The sequence below is a fragment of the Epinephelus moara genome, chromosome 2, assembly GCF_006386435.1.
Source record: "Epinephelus moara isolate mb chromosome 2, YSFRI_EMoa_1.0, whole genome shotgun sequence".
NCBI lineage: Eukaryota > Metazoa > Chordata > Actinopteri > Perciformes > Serranidae > Epinephelus > Epinephelus moara.
The window spans coordinates 33,520,330-33,545,793 of NC_065507.1; the positions used below are offsets into that span (position 1 = coordinate 33,520,330).

Below are 25,464 nucleotides of genomic sequence, written 5' to 3' on the forward strand. Positions count from 1 at the left end.
GCAAATGAGCCTCATTGCAAAATAACAGCCCAGTTCTCAAAGATAAGCACTGATGTCCACATGTTACATTGAAATTATTAGTTTACAAGTGGTGTCTCACCCAGACATTGTTGTGGTCATGGTATGCCTCTGCAGCTCGTTGGTCAGGACCTGTAGCTGTCTTTGTTTCTCTGACATTTTTCTGTTACTGTGGTCTTGGTACAAAGTGATTGCATCAAGTGGTTGCAAGTGATGTGCAATTCATGGTGCTATCAGTTGCCGCAATCCATTCTCTGTGAATTTGCCGGTCAGTGTTCCTCACTTTGCTCCACAGGCTTAGATGATGATTTTTACTCTGAAATCCCAGAACTATTTAAAAACATTTGATATTATGTATTGGACATCCTGTGTAGCAAAGGGACATGCAGTAAAAAAAAGGTGGGAAATTACATTTAATTTATCAGGGATATGATGTTTATGTACATTTGTGAGATGCTTCCCCATCTGTCACAAATCTCATATAATCTTTAGTCATATATCACCATCACAGAACATACGTCGTACTGAATACATCATACAAACCCTCAAATCCACAGTATAATTTCTGTGAAGCATTTATAAACAAATCATGCATTTTCTCCAGTTTAATAAAAGTAATTTTAAGAAATAAATGTATTGTTGATGGCCTGTGATCGTGGAAAACACAAGGCTTTTGTTGCAGCTGACCATGTGAAGAGATCAGTGTTGGGACAGTGATGGATGCTGCTTTACTCTTATTGTCTGCTCTGGGTTTAACTTCCTGTCACTGCAGTGCTACTTCCTGCTGCATTGTTGGTGTGTGTGTGTGTGTGTGTGTGTGTGTGTGTGTGTGTGTGTGTGGTGCATGTCCCTCCTAACTTTGTATGACTGTTTGTTTATGTGAAATGTATCTCCCCTTCCTCCCTATCCAGTGTATGTCCTGGTCCAGTTTATATATATATGTATGTGTGTGTGTGTGTGTGTGTGTGTGTGTGTTGGAGGTGGTAACAGTTCTGGGGGAGGGTCACAGAGAGAGAGAGAGTGGGCTGAGGGAGAGCACAGGGGGCTGAAGGGTGCTATTATCCACGAGGCTCAATGGGCGCTTTGTGCCGGCGGCCACAGTGGGACGGTGGGGAGAGGGGCAGGGCAGCGAGCAGCACCCTGTCATAATGTTTTTGAACACACAGCACAGGAGAGAGGCAGAAAAAGAGGTGTAGGGATCAAGTTGACTGATACTTACTCAGTCTTAACAGTGATGTTTTCTTCTAAGTTGTCTGAGATATTTCTGTATTCAGTTAATGTCAAATACTGAGAAGGAGAGGATTTGTGTCTGATGTGAGTCTGAAGAGATTTGACTCCAATACTTCAAAAGAACTTTAGTAACAATTATTGTTAAAAGCAGTTAATGTCTTGTATTTTTAATAAGTTGTATAGTCTATGACATGTCAGAAATTGTCCCATCTGTGTCATTCCATACCAACTCAGCAAGGGCCTCCCAGTTCATGTGGTGGATCTTCTTGTCTTTATGGCTGGTTTGTGGCACACTAGATGATGTCACTTGTAGCCCTAGGGTTTTATAAGCTCTGCTGTAAATTTGGGCGTTTTAAAGTGGGGGGTCTGGGGGGGATTCAGTTGCTTTTTGAGCCAACCTCAAGTGGTGATTCGATGAACTGCAGTTTTGGAACTTCCACATTGGCTTAATTTTTCAGTCATGGAGGTGGCCGCTCAGTTGTGGTTCAGTTCAGAAGGTTCCGGTCATATACAAACTGGTTCGGATTGGTCCTGGGTTTCAGCCCTACCGCAGAAAGCCTCAGCATATTCTTATTTAATAAGCTGGAACTGCTAAATGTTTCTTTTTAATTTAATAATCTTTGCAGAATAAAATATTGATATGATAATAATAGTAGTAACATTTTTCTGCTACTGTCTGTCTTGTAACAAGTCAGTTTTATCTTTGTCTTCTTTTCAAGCTTTGAGTTCCTGCTTCCTGAATCACTTTTCCTTATTTTACCTTCTCCTTCCTCCTTTCAACTCTTCCCGTCATTCCCTCTTAAAGCAATGCTCTCATTTCAACTGTAATACATTGATGTTGATTGACACCCACTGTGATCATTGAAGACTTCAAGAAGTCAAATAATTATCATACAGATGAACACTCTCTCATAGTGGAGTATTGGTTATGTTGTGCAGGATACACCATTTTTACACCAAGATTTATTTTGGTTACATTTTAGAGCAATTTTTAGGGCTCCTCCCCCAAATTATGTAACAAGTCAAAAGAGTTTTGGCACACTGATCGATGATGAGCCGTAACTGAGATTGTTGGAGAGTGGCGTGACTAAGCTCTCCACAGTCCCGTGCCTACCTCAGTGCCATGAACTCCTTCACAATAAAATGATTGAAAACACATTTCTGAAGAATGTTGGCTAACCAGAAGCACAAAAGCACGGATTCCAACCAGCTATTGATGTGTGTGATTTGTGCTGGTTGTGTGTCTTTCGCCAGATGTCTGTGTTTGTGATTTGGTACACCATCCTGATATTTAATTACAAGTTATCACAGATGTTTAGTTTGATTGCTGTCTGGATTTCAGATAGTAAAGGGGATGTATTTGTGAGGTTTACTGGACTGTTGGGTGTTTCTTTAACATGTGGGATGCACTTCGGTAGCTTTGGACGTGACAGGAGGGCGTTTTCTTTTTGTATTTCACAGCGGGACTGAGCCCACTTCTGTCACCAGTTATGAGTTCAGAGTTTGTGTAACAAGAATGAGAGGGAGAACAAGGAGGCAAAAATGATGGGAAAACATTTTGGTTTTTCTCTCCATATTTTTATTAGAGTTGAAAAACAGTGCAGGTTTCTTACATAGTGGGTGTTTGCTGCGTTACCGAAAGTGTGCATTGTTTTATTCATCATTTGATCTGCCATTTTTGTGACATATAGTTTAAATTGTTTTCGGAGATCACAAGCAGTTCTCGTTTCATAGCTATAGGTATTGTATTCTAACATCTGACTCCTCCCCTTCTGCTACTTCCTGTCTTATCAAAGCAACTCCCTCACCACCCTTCCTGTTAATTGAATTTCATTTTCATTTATTCTCCATACTAAGGGGGTTTATTGTCATAAAAGCTGGAAAAACAGAACGACGCAGACTCTGAATAATCACCATTTGTCTCCTGTTTCTGTGCTCTCTCTGTGCAGACATTCACGGCATGGTGTAACTCCCACCTGCGGAAGGCTGGCACGCAGATCGAAAACATCGAGGAGGACTTCAGGGATGGGCTCAAGCTCATGCTGCTGCTGGAGGTCATCTCAGGTAACTCATCTGGACAGAGTTGGGTCGATTTCTGATTTTTGCGCGGTTCAGTGTAAGAGTTTATACCGGTTTGATTTTATGCAAACACGCTGGACCTGCATTTATTGTTATGACATGTTCTGTCATTTTAAAACGTACATCAGCAACCTCATGACATGGCAGTGATGAATCAAACTTGTATTGCATTAGTGTTAAGTAATATGACACCATTATTAACATAATATTATGTCTACAATTGGACCAACGCCACTAGTGTCTGACAGGCTGTGAGCCGCACACAGCAACATGAAGGAGATCAAATTTCAGCAGAGGTGGGGGGTGGGAAGAGTGGCGCATGTTGTGTTTGTTTACTAGAATGTTCATGTGTGTTTTTGGGGTGTTAGTCTCTCAAGAAAAACTAAAATTGCACCAATATGATTTAAGGCCAACAAAAGGGGTGTCCTGACTGGCTGTGAGTGACGAGGCGCGCCTTTTAGAGCTTAACTTTTTCGGATTCCCCGTTTGTATTTATTCTCGTTCCCCGCTTTGAAAGCGCCACAGTGGATGATGAACAGCTGATTCATAAAGTTGAGATGAGAAATTATCTACATGACACCTTTTAAATTTCACTACAAAAACCAACATAAAGTGGCAGTTGAGCTGAAAGTTTCTGGTACATGACCATCACTAATAACAAGGGAGGCTACTTGCTGTTGGGTACACTGAATGACAATTTCAGTAAATATTCCGACATAAAATGCGTGTTTGCTAATTTGATCGTTCAAACGGAGGAAGATAGCATGTACTCATTGATCTTTTAAGTCTCCAGACTGACCTTGAGTGCACAGCTGATATTTACGTGGCTTGTTTACATGACAGAAGTGCGTATTTAATGGGTTCAGTGTGGACAAAGAGCTCTGATGTTAGACGATATGATGTGATAGTTGGATAGTTGGATGCTCATTTGCTGTGAGGACACAGTGTCAATATGTTCTACTCATGAGTGGCTGCTGAGTCAAGTGTAACACCTAATGGTAAAATTAGGTAAACCAATCTGGTCCAGCATTCGGCCTTATATTAAACAGGTTTGAAGATTTTACACCAGCCCAACCCTACATCTGTACAACTTCACAGCACCGGAAAAATGAGGCTCAGTCGGAAAGTTTTTAATTAAACTAAAATGTCTGTAATGACATCTGATGTTTCACACAGAAGCCACAGGGAAAGCCGTCCAGCCCACCACACATTCAAACACACACTTGTGTGTCACTGAGCAGCGGCCTGATTTTCAAAGCTGTCCCTGAGCTGTCGATCAGAGTGAAAAATGTTTTCAGATGTTGAAGATACACAACATCTCTGTCCATCCCAGGGTGTGGTCGCTCACAGTTTCCAACCTCAGTATGGATCACATTTAAAGAAACATTGGGAACACCCTGCTATAGATCTGGTCTTGTGTTTCATTTCAGATTGGAGTGGGAAAATTGCTCCTGTTCATATAGCAGACAATCATTTGAACTGCTGCCGTCCCCTAAATGAGTTTCGGCTTCCTTTTTCTCAGTCACTTCAGTTTTTTCTGCTTTGAGCGACACCAACGTCCCTGCTGTAACTTTAACTGTCCTGACTGAGTGTTGTTCTGCTGAGCTTGTGGAAACATGCTCCGCTCTCGTCACCACGGGAGCTAACTCCCTCACATTATGTGTTTTTGTGTGTGTGTGTGTGTGTGTGTGTGTGTCTGCAGGCGAACGGTTACCCAAACCTGAGCGAGGCAAGATGAGGGTCCACAAGATCAACAACGTGAACAAAGCGCTGGACTTCATCGCCAGCAAAGGAGTCAAACTGGTCTCCATTGGAGCAGAGGGTAAGCATGCATTCGTGCTCGTATATACAAATATAATAAGGGCCCCCAAACAGATGCATATTACACCAAACACATCCATCTGATATGCTAAAACCTAATGAATAAAGTTCAAACTCTTCCTCATGAGTCATCAGACCTCACTGTGGAAACATTTCATTCAACCGTGATAGTCCCTCTTAAAACTTCTGACCTCAAGACCAAAAAATTTCATACTTTATGGTGAGTGTAAAACGCACACCCAATGAGGACTGAGGTCAGAGGTGCAGGGCGGATATCACACCGCTTTGTGTGCGTGTGTGTGAGCGTGTGTGTCAGCTGGAGGACCTTGACCTTTATCCTACTCTATTAGGGAAAATGTGACATTCCTGCCACATGACACTTCAGATACTGATGACCACTCAACTCACAGTTGCCCAGAATACTACACACACACACACACACACTTTCTGGCCCTCTATAAAAGCAGCCCACTAAAGGTCATCTACTGGAAATCGACAGAGAGAAAAATGCCGACGCAGAAAATGGAAAAGAAAAAAATTGAGGGATGGAAGTGATGAGATGAGAGGGAACGTCCTACAGAGATTATTAAAACCCAGACATTCTAGTTCTCAGGCCTCCATTTGTTCTTCAGGGACTTCAGTCTTAAACCTTTCTGTAATGAGTTGAAGTACAGAGTTGGTGTAACTCACAGAACAGAAAGAATTTAGCTTTTATTTTTAAATTTAGAAACAGTGATTATTATTATAAATGTCTGGCAACATTATGGAAATAATTCCTACAGCGATAGACCTTTGTGTTAAAGAGTAAGATAGTTTTGGTCAGTTTGGTTAAAATAAACCTTAATTCACCCAGTTAGATGTGAAAATAGGCTCATCCTATATACATGTTAAAATGACCGTTTATTTACACAGAGTCTGGTGGGTTTGGTGATGGTGATTTCGAGGCTGTTTCTTGTTAAACAAAAAGTCTCTTACTCTTGAACAAAAAGGCCAATCTCTGCAGGGATCCTCTCCATAATGTTGTTAGACGCTTAGAATAATATTCTGAGCCCATTAGCAAAAACAAACACCTTTTAGGTGGATGGAAATTGACAGTGCACAATTGCTTCGAGTGGTAACCTGTTTTGCTTCTGTTGCAATTTCAAAAATTTGGTCCCATTATTCGCTTAGACACTAAAAAGTGGGCAATTAGGATCCAAGTTTAAATACTGACGTTACCCTTTTAAGCAGAACAGAAACCTTAGAGCCAAACATGAATGTCAAATTAACCATGAAGAATGTTAGAACGAAAGTGATGTGAGACAAATTCTCAGGTGACAGCTGACAGTTAAGTGTGACAGGTCAACTGGAGCAGGTGAAAGTATGAGAGGATTGTATGTGTTTGGGCTATGAGTGGAATGTGAGCCGCACTACATACCTTCTCACTAACATATCAATGCATGTGACTCGCTGTTCTGTTCTGTGTGTGTTCATTAACCTGACAAATATCTGTAGATCATTGTGGGAACACTGAGATATGTGATATTCCAGAGTTCCAGACTGTAAATATTTACACTGGCACATTAATTTTTTCACGTCATTTGACAATATCCTACACAACATATTGACTTTACTGCATATGTGTCTCTTGTACAACAGATTAAATAATAAACTGTATTTTATATCTACTGAGATAGGAATTATTTTATGAAAGAAATAACTGTTTAAGCATCTCATTTAGACGGAAAATTGGAAGCTGTGGGACATTCAGTGCAGTTGTGTGTGGGTGTGTTGGCATTATTAAATATAAGAGCGGATGTAAGGTTGTAAAAACAGCAGCGATAGACAAGATTTACAGTCTAATAAAAGAAATGTGGTGATTGATTGAGATGATTTTTTTTGTGTGTGTGTGTGTGCAGAAATCGTGGATGGAAATGCTAAGATGACCCTGGGAATGATCTGGACCATCATCCTCCGCTTCGCCATCCAGGACATCTCTGTAGAAGGTACTATTTCCTGTTTGTTATTTTGCAAGTGCCTTGCTGAAAGGCGCTCCGTCAGCTTGACTCCCAGCCAGATTTTCAGGATTAATTAGCCGACTGAGGCCTGCAGGAATCTTTGGTGTTCACACGCACATGGAGATGTGCAAGCTGAGGGTGCATTGTGGGAACTAGAGTGGAAGTAACAAGGCTAGAGACATTCATACACACATGAGGGGGGTGAGTAGTGATGGAATACAGGCAAGATGAAACAGGTCTGGACTACATGATGACTGACGATGATGTAAAACTACTCAGTGCTAGGAAAAGGAGCTGTGTGTAGGATTTAGGGTGATCTGTTGGCAGATATGGAATATCCTGTTGACAGTTTTGTTTTCATTAGTGTTTAATCAGGACTAGGATGACTTCTTCATATCTTTATAGGGGGGACTCCCCAAAAAATTGGTATTTCACACAGATGGGCGTGGTTTAGCAGGATGCAGCAGTGCACGCTTTGCCGAGCTCTGCGACTGTCTGGTCTCTGAGTGCACGTTCATGCGTACAATATAAGATCAGTTGATTTGATGCATGTCAAGTGTGAAGGCATACGGTATCATGTTTTCCTATAATTTGTATGGTCTCAGCTGTTTGGGCATCTGTTGATGCAAGATACCACATTGATATCACCAGTCTGAGTAGATGTTTGTTGTTAGACATAACTAAGTCCATTTAAATGTCAATATATTTTAGCACTATTTAGATGTACATATTTTCCAGTGTAACATTATGATTGTAAACTAAAAATGTATCAGCAGTCAGGTAAAAGACATTTACAAATCTGCAGTGAAGTCTATTTATGGTTGCAGCTGTGTCAGCAGTACAAGGAGCTTAAGTGTAAGTGCATCTTTGTAAATCAATGATCACAAAAGGCAAAGATTAGGTTAATAATCACCTTTTTTAGGTTCCAGTTTGCTAACTTATCCAAAGAGTGAGGAACGACCTAGTGCGAGCCAATGAGAATGCACATCAGGCACACGACGCTGTGTGATGCAGGGTGTATGGCACCGCCCCCGAGTAGAGGGATATCCAGTTAGTTGCAGTCTGCAACCTCACCACTAGCTGCCACTTAAGTCCACTCACTAGACCTTTAAAGAAACAGTGAGGCATGTTTTTAAGTGTAAAGCACCATCAGACAGGAATAATTTGTCTAACTCAAACTGATTACTTTATTTCAAGACTTCTTTTCTTTCTTACCTGAAATATTGCTCTTGTTTTTGATACATTTTTAGTTGATATGCAGACTCAGTTCGTTGACATAGGGTTATTTTCCCTGGCAGTGTTACTTTATTTTATTTTTGGTTCATTCTATGCAGATGACACTTGCACCAAATGTAATGTGTGTGGGATTTGGGATCACAAGTAATATTACTTTATTGATAGTTTTGTGTAATTGGACTGTTAATTTTATCATTTCTTGTTTTTATGTTTATTTTTTTGTTTAAATGTCTGTTAATTTCCATGTTGAAAACATATTATTACTAGGTTATACATTGAAAAAATTGCTGCATTGTTAAAACTTTTTCAGACTAAGTCTACATCGAACACTTATTTTCATTATCCAGTAATCTGCCAGTTTGTATTTCAATTAATTGCTCAGTTGTCAGTGAATGGCAGTCTGTAAAATTTCAGATAATGGCCATCACAAGGTCAACAGTCAAGAACACTGAACTTAGATTGATATAAAACAGCAACAAATTCTCATCCTCTGCCATTTCCTGCTGATAAACCAATGGATTAATTTACTAATCACTTAAGTATAAACAGTCAAAAAGGCGGGTGTGCTGTTTTATTTTTGCAATTATTCTGCTGAATAAATGTTGCCTGGAGAATCAGTGTCCCTCAGTCAGAGCTGTAATGACTCTGTGGTGGCTAATTAAAACCGTCTGTGTTGACTAACTCTGGTGGGTGTGGGCCACTGTGAGGAGTACTGACTCATATTTTTTATTCGCCGTATTAGTGACTGATAGGTTTCTGATGTTTGTTTCGGCACACGCAGTAAACAAAAACATCCTGATACGTTAAGTCCGTTGATGAGGACTGAAGCAGTTTATATTTAGCACACTCATAAACATGCTGTGCAGTATTTTCCTCTCTGCTTGAGCACCGTTAATAGAATAAAACAAGATAATTCACTGTAATGAAGTCTTTTCCAAAACAGGCCTCTAACTCCTACTGCTGCTACTCTCTCTCCTCCTTTCTCCTCGTTACAGAGACCTCTGCGAAGGAGGGTCTTCTGCTGTGGTGCCAGAGGAAGACCGCTCCCTACAAGAATGTCAACGTGCAGAACTTCCACATTAGGTACCACACACTCACAGTCTTAAAGACCCTAGAAAGTAAGAGAAATTCGACATTTCCATCAAAATTAATTTCTCTATCTTGAGGCTCAAGAATTTGTATAAGAGCTTTTAGGGATAGTAAAAGTCTCCAGTGAAACCCTGATTTATAAAAGATAAATAAATGAATTAAAAAATGAAAAGTCTGCAAGGAACTTTGTCAGATCTGGCCAATATTGAAGATGAAAAGAAATGAACATGTTATTGTGATCTATTAAACACACAAACACAACACAACTCTGTAACACATCTCAGTTGTCTGGGAGCAGCATGACCACGCCTAGTGATGCATGAGGAATTTGTATGTACCTATTGAGAGGTAGAGATGTCTTCATCATCCAACACTGTTAAAAGCTGAATGAAAGCTCAGTGTTCTCCTATGAGCTGCTGTAATTATGTAGAGAGGTCGCCCCCTGTTGGAGAAACTGGAACATGTTTTACTTCTCAGAAGTAGTCAGGAGCCACTGAAACTGTTCTGACAGAAAAATATGATGCATAGAGTATTTGAAAATGAGAAATCAATAAAAGATTATGAAGGGAAGGATCAGAAGCTGTCAAAATGCATTGTATACACGACTTACGCAAAAACTTGTTATTTTCAGTGATTTAGTGGAGACCAAAAAAAAAAGTCTTCAGTCCTAGCTAAAACAAATCCAATCTAGTTTAGACAAGGTCTAGAAAGTGAACCTGAGTTAAGACTATATTGTCCTGAAGTCAATCTCACACTGTTATCCTTCTGCCTCACACCTGACTCATCTGTTCTCTCTAACAGCTGGAAGGACGGTCTCGCCTTCAACGCTCTGATCCACAGACACAGACCTGATCTCATCGATTACGACAGCCTCAGAAAGGTACACACATTCACACACACATAAACTTTACTGCTGGACGCAAACATTAAACCTAGTCCATATATCGAAGCAAACTAATAGTTAGGTTTAAAAAATTTTAAAAAATGGCTGATAATAAAACACATGACCTTAGTGAGTTTGTTGTCTTTTTACGCCGTGATTGGTTGTTCAGGATGACCCGGTGACAAACCTGAACAACGCCTTTGAGGTGGCTGAGAAGCACCTGGATATCCCCAAGATGTTGGACGCAGAAGGTAGGCCTAAATGATACTGTGTTATTATCGAATTGTCCTGTCGATGTTCTGTCGTCCTCTCTACTGTATGCAGACTGTGTTTACATGCACACAACAAGGTGACTGTATTGTAAGTGGGCAGCAGTCTAATTAAGCTGCTCGAGTTATTTAGTGATTTTACAACCCCTGTGTTTGTATTCTCATTTATATTTGTTATGTGCTAAAATTGCTGTCATGCAGCGCTTGATTGTTTTACACACCACAGTTCAAAAGTAATCTGCCCAAAAGTAGTTAAGTCGCTTTCTCTACCTCAAGCAGCCAGAGTCGGTGACCAGCAAGGATAATAAATTGAACACCCCAAGGTTAGGGTGCTCCGATCAATTTGCCACCGATGGTTAATTCTAAATAGTTAAAAGGCTGATCAGATGACGCAAAACTGAATCAGACTGACCTAAATCCTCGGAACCGGAGCACCTGCTGTGTGTGTGACTGTAGCTGTACTTTGACCAGGAACACAATCGCAGTAGTATTAGAGTTCAGCAGGGCTAATCAATTACAAATTCAGTCGGGCAGGATTTTAAAACTAGGCAGTGTAGATTGGTCAGACATTTTCAGCACCCTATTTAAAACCCTTTATTTTAGCTTTTGGTAATGAAAAAATTTAAAACAATTGCAAATGAAGTTAAAAAAAAAACAAAAACAATGTTTATCATTAAACTTTTAAAGTAACCAAAAGAAATTGGTCACATATCTGACTCCAGCACATCACAAAATGCGCACACAGAATAGAATCAGAGCTATCAGCTGCTACCAAAGCACAGAACCATATCAAGTGGCAGCAATGTTAACTAATAACACACTCTCTCTCTTCCCTCATTGTCCTCCACAAACACACAATGCTTTCCATAGAGGTCAGACAGTATTTAGGAAAAGACATATGATGTATTTTTTGACCATTCAACAGCAGCCCAGATGTTGTGATAAGCAACTACGTGTGGTCATAATGGTGTCACATGAGAAAATATTGATTTGTGAAAGACATGATTGGTGGTGTCACTATACCGACCCATACATCCGACCTGATCGGTACTTCACACATGTAACTTAAGAGATGTAAATGAAGTGAAAAAGTTCTACTTCCAGATATTACATGTAGATGACATATTTATTCACACCAGTATATCAGATTTATTTACTCTCCACTTGGAGGTTGCTTCTGGGTGTTATGTGCCAATTGAATTAGCCTGGAGTACTGTGTAGCTTGCCCTGACTGAATTGAATTATCGTGCCACTTCCTTTACAGTCACAGTGTTGTTGTGCGTGTAAATGTGGCCTCTGATCTCCAAATGCACTGTTGTACCTGTTTATATGAGAAGCTGTCATCTCTAGGATAGATGGAGACTCCTTGTCATTGTTCCTCCTCTGCTCCCCTAATGCTTTGATTGTAAATGAGATGCAACTGTCTGAGTGTGTCTTTGTCTGTATGTATGAGGGGAAGACCATTATGAGCACTGAGGGCTGATGTTTATGTTAATTTTCTTCAGCATAAAAACAAACCTAATGTTGAAGGTGTTTCCTTGCTGAACTTAACTCGTTATTCTAAAATATCACAGAAACTAAAATAAGAATCATAGAATTATACACACACAAATAGGGCTGTACCGAATTATTGGAGGCTCCAAAGCTTTATTCATTATATTAACATTCAAAATCTAAACAGTTTTTATTTTTATTTTATTTAACCCATATTTAATCAGATAATTCCAGTTTTACGAGTTATCTTAAGTTTGGTGCAGATGTTCTCTCGGGCCCGCATTTTTCATCTTTTTAAAACCTCAATAGAGGCTGTGAATGTGAAAAAAATCATAATCGATACAGCCCCACACACAAACAAGTGTTTTAGTAAAGATGTTTATGGTCTGACTCTCATATGTACAGTATTGTTAGTTCTTGTATTTGCACTCCTTCTGTTTGCATATGAATTGAGTCTTGATCGTCCTGTCTGGCTGTTAACAGCTACAGCAGCTTGTTAAGTGTGTGTGTGTTTATAAAATATGAGTGCATGTACATGTGTGTTCTGTCTATAATCACATGTCTTGTCAGTATATGTGTATGTCTTCATAACCACAGTCTTCCCCCCAACACCTTGTAGACATTGTGAACACTGCTCGTCCAGATGAGAAAGCCATTATGACTTATGTGTCCAGTTTCTACCATGCCTTCTCTGGAGCACAGAAGGTACCCTCTGACCCCTGACCTCAACCTTTAACCCCCCTCCGTTACTAACAAGGTGCTGCTTCCTGTCCAGCATGGCGTCACTTTCTCCACAGCGCTGCCAAACTATTTACGAGGACACTGGATTTATTGGGACACAAACACACACATGGACACACACAGACACAGACAGTGTGAATGTACCTTTGCTGGTGAAAGCAGTAAATAGTCTGTCCGCTCTGTTGTGATGTGTTCTTATTGAAATGAGTGTGTAGGTTGCAGAAAACTGCAGCTGAGTTTGTTCTCCAGACTTTTACAGAATATCAGACTTCAGTTCCAGATCCTGTTTGCTTTTACAAGCAGCCACAGCAAATCAAAGACATCATGTATAGACCAAATCACAGTGTTTGTTTACAATAACTTCTGGGTAGAAGACGCCCACGTCACGTACATAAAATCAAATGGTGTTATGCAAATACTGCCTCAGATGGTTAGGTTTAACCACCTAAAAAATCAATATCAGTTTAAGTGTATGCTGTAGTTACAATAATTTCACTACTTTACCTTGCTGTCAGACGGCCTTTTCAGACACTGCCTCCTGCAGCTCTCCTGTCCACTCCTTTTATTTCTACCCTCCCATCTCATTTCTCTGCTCCACCTCTTGTTTCTCCTCTCCTCTCCTCTCCTCTCCTCTCCTCTCCTCTCCTCTCCTCNGTGTGTGGCTTATTCTCCCTGTAGTTCTTGAATTAATTACATAAAGTCAGTAACAACAGGGAAAGTTTGTATTTGTAGCAAACTGCAGATGATAACAAACAAACTCTTAAATCTTCAGACTCACTGCTTTTGCCAGCATTTTACTGTACTTACCTAAATGAACCAAACTGACAGAACAACCATCTTCACACTTAAAATAAAGCAATTTAATGAGCTTGACTCAGCAGTCGATGTGTGTGTTTGTGTCCCAACCTTGAACTTGTGGCTCCAGTGTCTCTCAACGCTCTTCAAGAGGACACTTGTCCTCCAACTGTCCTCGTCCCCCTGACACCCCTCTTCCTGTCGTCAGTGTGGGAGGAACTTGAAGCTGTGGACCTAAAGAGGAAGCCACTATCTCTTCCCAGCCCTTGCTCTCAAACCTTGCAGGGACCATGTAGCTTTGGCTTTACTCTTTCTCTCTCTCTCTGTTTACTTTTCTTCATCAACCTCTCTCTGCCCTGCTGGGTGCTGGGTGATACGTAGACATCGTGGGTACGCTGAGGCCAGATGAGAAGGCCATAATGACCTATGTATCCTGCTTCTATCACGCCTTCTCTGGTGCACAGAAGGTGAGCTTCTCACGCTTCAGACTCACAGACTCACACCTTGGTGCAAAACAACAACAACAAAAACCCAGCAGGGTTTCCATCACTGATGAGATGAGTGTATTTATTCAAGACAGTGAAAAGACAGGGATCAGTTTCCTGGGTAATATAGTAATTCTCAGCTAGTGACAGACAATGAATCGAATAACAGGAATATACTGACAGGTTTCCCCAACATGTATTAGATAGAGCTGCTTTATATTTTTTCTTTACATATATGTATGTAGAGGAGGTCAGATTGTTTACACAATCAGACTTGTGGTCATGGATGCTCTCTTACAGACTTCTGGACACTCAGTAAAGCAAAGTCAGGAAATAACAGGATTAGGACCATGATGGGAACTCTGACAACAACAACAACAACAACAACAAACGCTTTCTGATGCTCCTGTTTCAGTTTCTTTGGACATCGACTGTGTTTCCCCAAAATGGATTACTTTATGGTCTGGATTTAAATTCCCAAACTCATGTCAGTACTGTGATTGTCTGCATTTGATTTGTTGTGTGTGTCAAATTATTTACAATTATGAATATCTCAGCTGAATAACTGAAGACACACTAAATAAAGATATATATATAAATTGCAGACTACGTGTACTTATAGCAGTTTGTATTTCCCCTGTGGAAAACAATAAAATATGAAAGATCACTGTACTGATGTAGTTTTGGGAAAGTCAGACCTGTTTGGGTTTGTTACTGTGGGAAACACTGGTTGATGTCGCTCCAGTTTCTCTTCAACTACTATTAACACTTTTCAACTCTAAATGTTTGTTGTATGGTGTCATATTATGTATATGCAGTATATGTGAAATATGAGTTTAGACATTAAAGGTCCAGTGTGTAGGATTTCAGGGGATATACTGGCAGTATCCGTACAAGTAAAATAACCTTTTCTTTAGTGTATAATCACCTGAAAATAATAGTTGTTACTCAAGAATGAGCCGTTTACATCTACATAGGAGGCAGTTCCTCGTCCACAACATGGCTGACTATGTTGCACTGCCATGTGTCTACAGTAGCCCAGAATGGACAAACCAAACACTGGCTCAAGATAAGGTCATTCGTGTTTTTATGCCAGTAGGGTTGGGTACCATTCAAATTTGAACTGGTGGTGGTAAGTCAATTTTGGTACTAGTATCCACAATACCTTTTTTCACCAGAAAGCCAACCGAGTTCTATGGCCACTGTCCTGGCTTCGGGACACTTTGCGACACTTCCACCTCCTCTCTGAACCTGGTAGCTCCACAGAGCTCCATTGTCTCCACCGCAAAGTGCCCCGAGGCAAGAAAGCTATACACGGAGTTACGTGGCCAGCTTCGGACACTTCACAGTGCTTACACCTCCTGTCTGAACCTGGAGTTGTCACTCAGGTGCAAGGCAGTACCCAACCCTACGCGTCGGCCACTGTAGTTAATGGCTCCTCAATGATGAGCCAAACAGCTTCAGAAGAACACATTTTTGTAACAGAAACTGTACATCAGTGTTTTAACTGGTTTAAATCACCAGGTTTGTTTGTTTTGGAGAGGAAGAGACCTCTGTGCATAATTCTGCTCCCAGTTAAAACTTCCTGACCGATGAACACTGACGGAATCCTAACTGAAAGTTCACACCAGTTTTCGCTAGTTGCAATCTACCATCCTTACCACTAGGTGCCACTAAATCCTACACACTGGTCCTTTAAAAGTGAATATTTAAACTCAAAAGCATCTTATCCATATATGATGGAACACATAAAATGTTTGTTGTACAGAATACATCAGCTTTAATCAATATGTCAAAGTCTTTGTACTGTTTTTTGTCTATTATTCCAGTGGTACAGTAGTGTAATATCCTAGGCAGACCTACTGATGTGGACTCCAGCGCTACATGAACCTGTAACTAGATGTACGGACTGACTCCTGAGTTGTGACAGGAGAAGCATGGAGCTTTAAAACACAGATTGATTTTTGGCACATTCGACTAACCATCAACAGCTGGAGCATGTTTTTATTAGTCAAATGTAACCTTCATTTGACCTACATTGATTTGTCTTTGTGCACTCTTTTTAATAACGTGCCTGACCTTGTTTAGATTAATTAGTATTCACTGCCTGTGTGTGAAGTGTGCTCGCACAACTTTTGAACGGAAAAACTCTTATAACAGTGGTAATGAAAACTCAGGTTGAGGTAGTTATAAAGGGCAATAGGCACTTACCTTCTGTTTGCTGTAGTGACATAAGGGAATACTTCACAACCCAAATCACCAGTTGTATATCAAACACCCACCCTGTGTTGAATTCCTGAAGAAAACATTTTTCTCATATGCCTTCACAATGAAGGAAAAATCCAAAAATCAAAAAAAATCTTGTTGAATTGAAGTCATAGGGAGTCCATGTTTAACATCAGCAAAACTTTATCAAAACATCCATTTACAAACTCTCACACAATTCACGCAGATTTACCTAGGTCTTATTTATCCTGTTGTATGCTCAGTACTTCACAGACAGCTCTCTCTGACGGGGAACTGAAATGGAAGTGAAACTTATCCATGTTTATCCAACAGTAATTTTACCTCGCTGAACACGTGAGTTGCTGGTCTACCACTACCTCTATCAGTTAGTGAGTTTGTGTTATAATGTGACTTTGGTAAATCTGAACTTAAGAGGGAGTAGATACGTTTCACTTTCAGTTTTATATAATAAGGTTTTAGCAAAAATGTATGTGCTTGGGAAGTACTGAGCATATGACTGGATGAATGAGACTTGGACTATACTGCAAGAGTTGTGAGAGTTTGTAATCAGATGTAATCAGCCCCATGACTTCACTTCATGAAGAATTTTCTCTGTTTATGGATCATTGATTCACTGTGGTATTTGGGGGGTTGAAGTATTCCTTTAAATGTGCAGCATCCTGTTAGAAATATGTAACTACAGTGAATGTTCTCACTAAGCTTTGGGCACAACGAGTGGACTCAATGTCACAGTATTTTATCCAATTACTGTGAGTGTTGCTCATCGCTTTGCTTCCTGATAGGCTGAGACAGCTGCAAATCGTATCTGCAAAGTGCTGGCTGTCAACCAGGAGAATGAGCAGATGATGGAGGACTACGAAAAACTGGCCAGCGATGTGAGTACAAAACTTAGTATGTTTGCACCTGGGCTGATTAGACCTCCTCACTTCAGGAGAACTTTACCATTGAGAAAGTGTCTTGTTTCCAGTGGATGACAGCCTGATTGTTTTTCCTCCCTGTCTTCCTCTCTGCTTCCAGCTGCTGGAGTGGATCCGTCGAACCATCCCCTGGCTGGAGAACCGAACCCAGGAAAAGACCGTGAATGACATGCAGGCGAAACAGGAGGACTTCAGAGACTACCGCTGTGTCCACAAACCGCCCAAGGTATAGAATAACGTCTGCGGTGCTAAAATTTAGCCTCACTGGCGTTAACTACCCTGCCCTGAGCCAGCTGAGTATGGATGTCCTGACAGTACATTCAGTGTTTTTATATCCACTCCATTCTGTCATTTTAAGAGTTTTTTGTTTCCTCTGCTGAATGTGTTCACTAACGCTGTGGGCCGACTTCACTTCCTGTTTCAGGTCCAAGAGAAATGCCAGCTGGAGATCAGCTTCAACACTCTGCAGACTAAACTGAGACTCAGCAACAGACCCGCCTTCATGCCATCAGAAGGACGCATGGTGTCTGTATGTATACAATCGTCATTTATGCAGCTCATTTCTGTTTAAAAATCCAATTTGAAATTCATTAAAAAAGGTCTTAAATCTAAATCGCATAACGCCGTAGGAACCATTCTTTGGTACATTTTAACAACATGACATTGATTCAGAAAGTTGCTTTTTACCATCATACAGTGAACAACAAAAGTTCAGTTCCTCCAAATATTACAGCAGAATACTCTGTCGAGTTTCACACCATTTCATTCATACTTTCCTGTACATATTGGAATGGTCGATGGTTATTCTGCTATATGTGAACTACACAGGCACAGAAACAGGTGCTGTGCTGTACTTTGCAGTGAGGGATTTATATCAGTAACTCCTGCTGTTTGGTCTCAGGATATCAATGGAGCGTGGCACACTCTGGAAGGAGCAGAAAAAGGCTACGAGGAGTGGATTCTCAGTGAGATCAGACGTCTGGAGAGACTGGAACATTTGGCCGAGAAGTTCCACCAGAAGGCTGCCATCCATGAATCCTGGACAGATGGTTAGTAAAGGGCTTATCACACACATATTCACACTGGATGTACAAACTCTATGCTGTGTTGAGTCGCCTCTCTGGGATCAGTTTGGATCTTCTTCTTTTTTTTCAAAAATCTTGCCTCAGTTTCAAAATTAAAAATCCTGCTGATTTTTTTTCTCTTCTTCATCCAACAGCACTTTTTGTTGAAGTGAAGTTATTCAATCAAATTTAAAGAAGCAACAGACAGCATTTTTGCCTATATATATCATTATGAAAATAATGTGGGTTGCACAGGGTAGTATACACAGTAAAATCAGACTATCAGCGTTTATAGGTAACTTAATGGCTTTGCAATCTTTGCAATAAGCTTCTGCCACGGGGACGAATTTTCGCGGAAAACATCTGCTTTACGGCAGGAAATGCGTCATGTATTGCCAAACTGGTTGGTCAGCCAATCAAGGACTGGAGCTGGTCCTTATGAGGAACTGGCCGGGGCATGAGATAGTTGAGTCAGGAGCACAATGGCAGACGGACAAAGTTTGGAAACAAGTGAAAAACGGCCTCCCAAAAGAAAACGAGCTCCTCTGTCTGAGGAGGCGAGGATCCACAAAAAGGAGAGTGATAAAAGAGGAAAAACAAGAGTAAACCTCAGTCAGGCGTTCAAGAGATGGAGGGAGCTCTGTGACCAAAGAGGCTTCAGAACCGATGTCCAGCTAGCTTTCTTTCTAATGGATCAGTAAGTAACACGGCTAAATGTTAGCTAGACGAGAGAAGACTGTACTGTACTGGCTGCTGGTTAAGTCCTAGCTGGCCAGCATCGCATATCGCCGCAACCAGAGACTGGGTAGCGAGTGTTGGACGGCTGACATCCTCGTTGCCATTCTACGGCAGCCCTCGGACAGTGATTACCCACACCCCTCCGCCGCCGCCGCCGCCACCGCAGCTACTGGGCACGCAGCCTCTCTGACCGGGAGAAGTGGAGTAAAATCCTCTCCTCCGCTCCCGTTTGTTTGGTGAACGCCTCTCCTCTGTCAATACACTCTGCCAGCAGTTTAATAATACTGATGCCAGTTGTAACATTTGAATCTTTTAGTAGTAAGCCATGTTCTAAGCGGGATAATGTATAGTGAGCTGGTGACTGTTGAAAAAATAACTCCGCTGTGCATCGGGGTTCCATTCCCCTGTCGGGAGTTATTTTTCAACAGTCACCGGCTCACTATATATTATCCCTTACGTGTCTACTGTTGTTTGTACTGGTACTGTGCATTCTGGTATAATTATTTGCATTACTATTTGTTTTTTTCTTTAGATAAATCTGATAATTGTTGCTCGGTCTCTTTACTCATTTACTTAGTAGAGTGTCCACACACCTTCTCATTCTACATATACATAGAGGTATACTGGTGGCTTTACAGCCTACATTTTATTGATTATCTCTGATCCCCACGGTCAATTTGGTCTTTGCGATAGTGCAAGCAACACTGCTGACGCTAGGTGGCGCCAAGCTAAAAAAAATAACGAATCCTATCTGTTGCCTCTTTAAAATACAGCTGTGATCTTTATTTAACCTGGCGGTCTTCCTCGTACGGAGAGGAAATGATGCACAAATTTGACAGTGTTTCTGAGTGTATTGCAGCATTTTCAGAGACTTGTACTGTAGGATAAACTCATAAATGAAATGTATGTGCATGCAGGTAAGGAGGCCATGCTGACCCAGAAAGACTATGAGACCTCCACCCTGTCAGAAGTGAAGGCGTTGCTACGGAAACACGAGGCCTTTGAGAGCGACCTGGCAGCCCATCAGGACAGAGTGGAGCAGATCGCCGCCATCGCACAGGAACTCAAGTAAGGAGAGAAGAAGAAGTGTGGAGTGATAAACTGCTGTGTAGAGAAAAATAATATTAAGAGGAAAAATCAACTGAATAATGTATCTGTGTGTAAATGAAATATCTGCTAATGCCATAAACTCTGTGTGTTTCCAGCGAACTGGATTACTACGACTCAGCCAGTGTCAACGCTCGCTGTCAGAAGATCTGTGATCAGTGGGACGTCCTGGGAGCCCTCACCCAGAGCCGCAAAGAGTCACTGGAGGTACGAATCAGTGTGCGATTTCACAAAAGCCTGGTGCAACAGAGCTCAGGTCGTGATTTATATCACTGTATTAAGCCATTTTATTTTGCCAAAATTCTTGTACAGAAGCTGGGGTTGACAAAAAATTATAAATATAATATAAATTTGTCCAGTCATTTGGTTTTGTCAAATATAAAGAAGGAGTCGGTTAAAAACATTGTCATATTTCTCAAAGTAGTGTATCAAAACGCCATCATTGTATCAAGTACAGATACTCAGTCCTTAGGGCTAATAAAGTATTTACAGCTGTGTTAATAATTGATATCCACACATCTAAATTCTTCCTCTTCTGTTGTCTCACCAACAGAGGACAGAGAAGCAGCTGGAGTCAATAGACGAGCTTTACCTGGAGTACGCCAAGAGAGCGGCGCCCTTCAACAACTGGATGGAGGGAGCGATGGAGGACCTGCAGGACATGTTCATCGTCCACAATATTGAGGAGATCCAGGTACCTGGAAACTGGACAGTGTGGGAGTGTGGACCAGAGAGATGCCACACAAGAGACAGGCTAAAATTTGAGGATTTACATAGTTATTTGAATTAAACAGTACTGGGAGCAAGTGTTAACATTTAGTTAGTAAAGAGGTTTAAACCACATCTGGCATTTGATTGATTTTTGTTCTAGTCGCTGTCTGTTGTCTGTTCCTGAAACCAGACATGTTTGTTTCCTCCCTCAGGGTCTCATCACAGCCCATGAGCAGTTCAAGTCCACCCTGGCAGAGGCCAACAAAGAGCGAGAGGCCATCCAGTCCATCCAGGCCGAGGTGCAGAAGATCGCCCATAGCAACGGCATCAAGCTGAGTGGAGGAAACCCCTACACCACCATCACACCTGAGAGCATCGACAGCAAATGGGAGAAGGTAGACTGCAGCCTCTACTTCCTGTTAATTCTTATGCCTCTTAATTCTTTTTTGTCTGGCTGTTACTAATGGTTTTTGATAGAGTTGTTCTGATACTGATACAAGTATCAGATACTGTCAAAAATACTGGATTGGGTATCGGCGAGTCATGTTATTTATTGATGATCTTTAAAATAGTTTCACACCTGGATAAAACAGCTGTTTCCACAGATATCAATTCTTCTTTGTTGCTATAAAACAGCAGGTTGCACTGTCCACAATCTGAGTCAGTCTCTGGACGCCCGAAGATTGATAGATGTTCTGCTGTTCTCTCTGTGAAGATGCACCTACAGGTGCTTTCTGTTAAAGCTCTGAGAGTTTCCAATGTGTGTGTGTGTGTGTGTATGTGTGTTTGCAGGCGATGGACATGGTGCCGCAGCGTGATAACGCCCTGCAGGATGAGCTCAACAAGCAGAATTCCAACGACACTCTGAGAGCCAAGTTCGCTACTCAGGCCAACACAGTCGGCGCCTATATACAGGCCAAAATGGAGGTAATGGATTAGCCCACGCAGTCGGTCCGAGTGCTCACCATTGTGTTGAAGCAGTTCATCCTCACACAGCTGTGTGTAGTTTGTCACAGTTTTCAGGCCAACATTGTACAACAGTGAGCTCATAGAGCAAAGAGTCGACAGGGTTCAGTGGATACTCATAACCTCACTAACAGTTTGGAAGTCAGTTTCACAGTTTTCGACAGGTAAACTTGTTTGGGCGGGGTTTCTAATTTGCTTATTCATATTCTTTATTTACTCACTATGTTTGTTCATGATCACTAGTTTTTGGATTTGGCATGCTGCACACATACTGCTTCACTTGCAACTACTAATGACAACACAAGTAGACCAAGAGCACTGAGCAGCACAGTACAGGAGCTGCGAATAAAAAATCTTCACTAAGGATTCAGATCACAGTCAAGCAGCCTCAGAGCACTTTCTTTTTATTATTAGCAGTATTTTACCATTTGAGTTGTAGTACCATGTCCCAGCCACAAACGCACCTGTGAGCACTTTTTTAAAATCAGAAAATGCATCCATCTTCTCTAAAGTCACAGAGTGAGGTCTTATCATGCATACTAACTACAGAAAGAGATAGATAGATCCTTTGCTGGATGGACTCTGCTGTGTCAAAGTTTACTTCTGAGTGTTTTCTAAAGATTTCACACTGTGCCACTTGCGATAGTGATGGCGGATATTGGTTCAGAAATCTATAAACTGTACATTTGTAGGATTAACAGGTTAGTGCACATTGTGTGTTTTCAGGAAATTGGCAGGATATCCATTGAAATGAACGGCACTCTGGAGGACCAGCTCACCAGCCTGAAGGAGTACCAGCAGAACATCATGTCTTACATGCCTGAGATTAATACACTGGAGGGATACCATCAGCTCATCCAGGAGGCCCTCATCTTTGACAACCAATATACTTCCTACACAATGGAGGTAACACACACACACACACACACACACATATCTAAAACCTTCATGAATGAATCTGTTCAATCATTTCAGTCTTGCTCTTTACACTCTTGGTAAAAGCTGTGTGTTTTTATAAAACAACCTCTGTTCCACTGCCCCATATCAAGTGAAAAGAGCACAACACTGAAAGACGGTGTATACCATGTTTTCTCTCACACCTCTCATCTTATGTCTTTATCCTTCCCCTCTCTCTGCAGCACCTCCGTGTGGGTTGGGAGCAGCTGCTCACCACCATCGCCAGAACCATCAACGAGGTTGAGAACCAGATCCTGACACGTGACGCCAAAGGCATCAGCCAAGAGCAGCTTTATGAGTACCGCGCCTCCTTCAACCACTTTGACAAGGTCAGGGGCCCGAGCCTAGGGGCCACGGCTTATTTCTTACACTTGTTTGGTGCTTTTTGTACTCATTCTGTCACAGTGTTAAAGTGGCTGACTTGACTGACTGACTTTAACATGACTGAATGAATGTTTAGACCTCACAAGGGGGTGAGAGAGGATCCAGGCGTGTTAGTATTCATCCAGATGTTTTACACAGGCGAGCACATGTTGGGAAGAAGTTGTGTTCAGGTGTTGGCAGAGCAGAGAAGACAGTATATCACTGCGTACAGGTGCTGTTGGTGACTGGCTTATATGTAAGCTGAAACGCCTCCTGTCACAGATCCAGAAAATAAAGACAACAGGAAAATAGGGCTCAGGTTGAGAAATACTGAAGATACTCTTTATTTGGGTGTAAAAAGCACAATGTGTCACCAGACTTCTGTGTGCTGTGGTCATTGTTGAAACTCATGAGGATGAGAATGACACCAACATCATTCACCATCTCACACCTCTATGTGTGTGTAGTTGACTCATGTTACTGTCTGACACTGCAGGACTCTGCCACCCATTCCTTTGCTCACTCACCATCACATCACGTCAGTGTTTCCTGGCACACAACACATCTTGTGTTCTTTTACAGCACGACAGTAGAACCTTTGAATATCTTAGAATCACTGCGCATGAGGAAAGGCTTTGTTACAATATTAACCTCTTAAAACAGTGGACATGCTGATTTCTTCTTCATGTGTGCTGAGATAGTTGGTAACTGAAATTTTCTATTTTTAGGAATGTGCATGTGGAGCTAAATAACATGTTTATATTATCCTGCTGTATTTTTAATCAGAAAGTCTTTTAGTGTTTGCATAGTGAATATTTAATGTTACTCTTAATGTTTACTTTTACTTTAATGTCTCTGTGAATACAAATTAATTTTCATAAATAACACAAGATGTGCTGGAAAAGTGACAGATTCTGAGTCGTCATGGGTCCGTCATGGCTGCCTGTGTGTGTTGACATTGTCTAAACATCCATGTCTGTCTGTCTGTCTGTCTGTCTGTCTGTCCCTCCATCCGCCATGTCCTCATCTCCTCCTTGCATGCTGTGGATCGCATGGTCACCATCCACCACCATCCCTGTGTTGCGATTGGTTCATCCTCATGATGTTTGGCGCTCTGTCATTGGGTGTTTGGCCGATCTCAGGACCACAGCGGGGCCCTGCAGGCCGAGGAGTTCAAGGCCTGTTTGATCAGTCTGGGCTACGATGTGGAGAACGACAAGCAGGTAGGAGCTCCAGGACGGGATGGAGGGAAAGAGTTGGTGTTTGTCAGGCCTGTGAGCAGGAGAGCCGAGCGGAGATCACTGCCAGTCACATTCATATCCGAGTTAGTGCTAAAGCTATTGATTATTTTCAGGTTTTTTAATTAATCTCTTAAATTAATTATGGATAAAATGTCTTTAAGCACTGCAACAATGTCTGTTTCTTCACTGTGGGGTGCTAAATGTCAGACTTTTTTTAACACATAGTTGCTTTCAATGATGAATCAGTTACTAACATTGTTGATTTATTTTCTATCAGTTTAATATTTTACAAATTATTTAGCACTAATCTGGATGACAAAGGTTCTATGACCCCTGTCTTCACAAACATTTCTCGTGATTTTAGTGTTAATATCTAGATCTAGTTTTCGCCATTTAAAAAAAACATGTTCATGAAGGTGTTTTGAGGAGGTGTAATCAGTATTTGTTGAATTAATTCACTTATCTGCACAATAATTACAATAATTTAATTGCATAAAATATCCCTTTTAAAACTGCAGTTTGTATAGGACTTAATTATAGTAGTACACATACGCTGAATTTAAAAGACTAATCTCTGTTATTGAGATTTCTGAACACAGCAAATACAAAACATCTGGATTATAGATAAAATTGGGTTACAAATTTTCAGATTAAATAAAATTTTTAAAAAGAAATCTCCATTTTACCAAAATAAAAACACAAGAACACTGATTATATCTCAATATGTTTACATGCACAGCTGCCATTACTCTCTTAAATAATCACCATTTTCTGCTGTATTTAAATTAGGGATTGTTCCTATATTAATATGATGAATGTCACTCTGAGGCCATTTGTTGTAAGAACTGGTCAGTGATCAGCTGGCACTCCTGCTCTGAGGCTCTTGATAAGCTTTGGGTTCAGACAGGTGTCAGTCCGTCAGCATGGAGGGCAGAGAGCTGCTGCGTCCCTGTTTGTCCACCGGGGGTCTCTGTTGCTTTGTGCTGCTTCAGCTCGACCAGTCTCCCTCTCACACT

The 25,464-nt window shown here is 41.2% G+C and overlaps 1 protein-coding gene across 6 annotated transcripts in view; it reads left to right on the plus strand.

Moving 5' to 3' along the window:
* The window catches only part of actn4 (actinin, alpha 4), a 70,024-nt gene that overhangs the window by 42,478 nt on the left and 2,082 nt on the right, over nucleotides 1-25,464 (plus strand). For 2 of the 6 annotated variants that reach the window (XM_050033710.1, XM_050033676.1), the window contains exons 2-20: nucleotides 3,198-3,312; nucleotides 5,030-5,149; nucleotides 7,047-7,133; nucleotides 9,377-9,464; nucleotides 10,272-10,350; nucleotides 10,523-10,604; nucleotides 12,736-12,821; nucleotides 17,167-17,259; nucleotides 17,402-17,527; nucleotides 17,726-17,830; nucleotides 18,203-18,350; nucleotides 20,021-20,171; nucleotides 20,309-20,417; nucleotides 20,764-20,904; nucleotides 21,134-21,316; nucleotides 21,714-21,848; nucleotides 22,614-22,793; nucleotides 23,027-23,173; nucleotides 24,350-24,430. In XM_050033710.1, the coding sequence (XP_049889667.1) occupies nucleotides 3,198-3,312; nucleotides 5,030-5,149; nucleotides 7,047-7,133; nucleotides 9,377-9,464; nucleotides 10,272-10,350; nucleotides 10,523-10,604; nucleotides 12,736-12,821; nucleotides 17,167-17,259; nucleotides 17,402-17,527; nucleotides 17,726-17,830; nucleotides 18,203-18,350; nucleotides 20,021-20,171; nucleotides 20,309-20,417; nucleotides 20,764-20,904; nucleotides 21,134-21,316; nucleotides 21,714-21,848; nucleotides 22,614-22,793; nucleotides 23,027-23,173; nucleotides 24,350-24,430 (2,256 nt within the window). Of the gene's footprint in view, nucleotides 1-3,197; nucleotides 3,313-5,029; nucleotides 5,150-7,046; nucleotides 7,134-9,376; nucleotides 9,465-10,271; nucleotides 10,351-10,522; nucleotides 10,605-12,735; nucleotides 12,822-14,033; nucleotides 14,120-17,166; nucleotides 17,260-17,401; nucleotides 17,528-17,725; nucleotides 17,831-18,202; nucleotides 18,351-20,020; nucleotides 20,172-20,308; nucleotides 20,418-20,763; nucleotides 20,905-21,133; nucleotides 21,317-21,713; nucleotides 21,849-22,613; nucleotides 22,794-23,026; nucleotides 23,174-24,349; nucleotides 24,431-25,464 lie in introns of all 6 variants that reach the window. The other 4 variants (XM_050033702.1, XM_050033668.1, XM_050033691.1 and 1 more) reach the window with 3 other exon arrangements.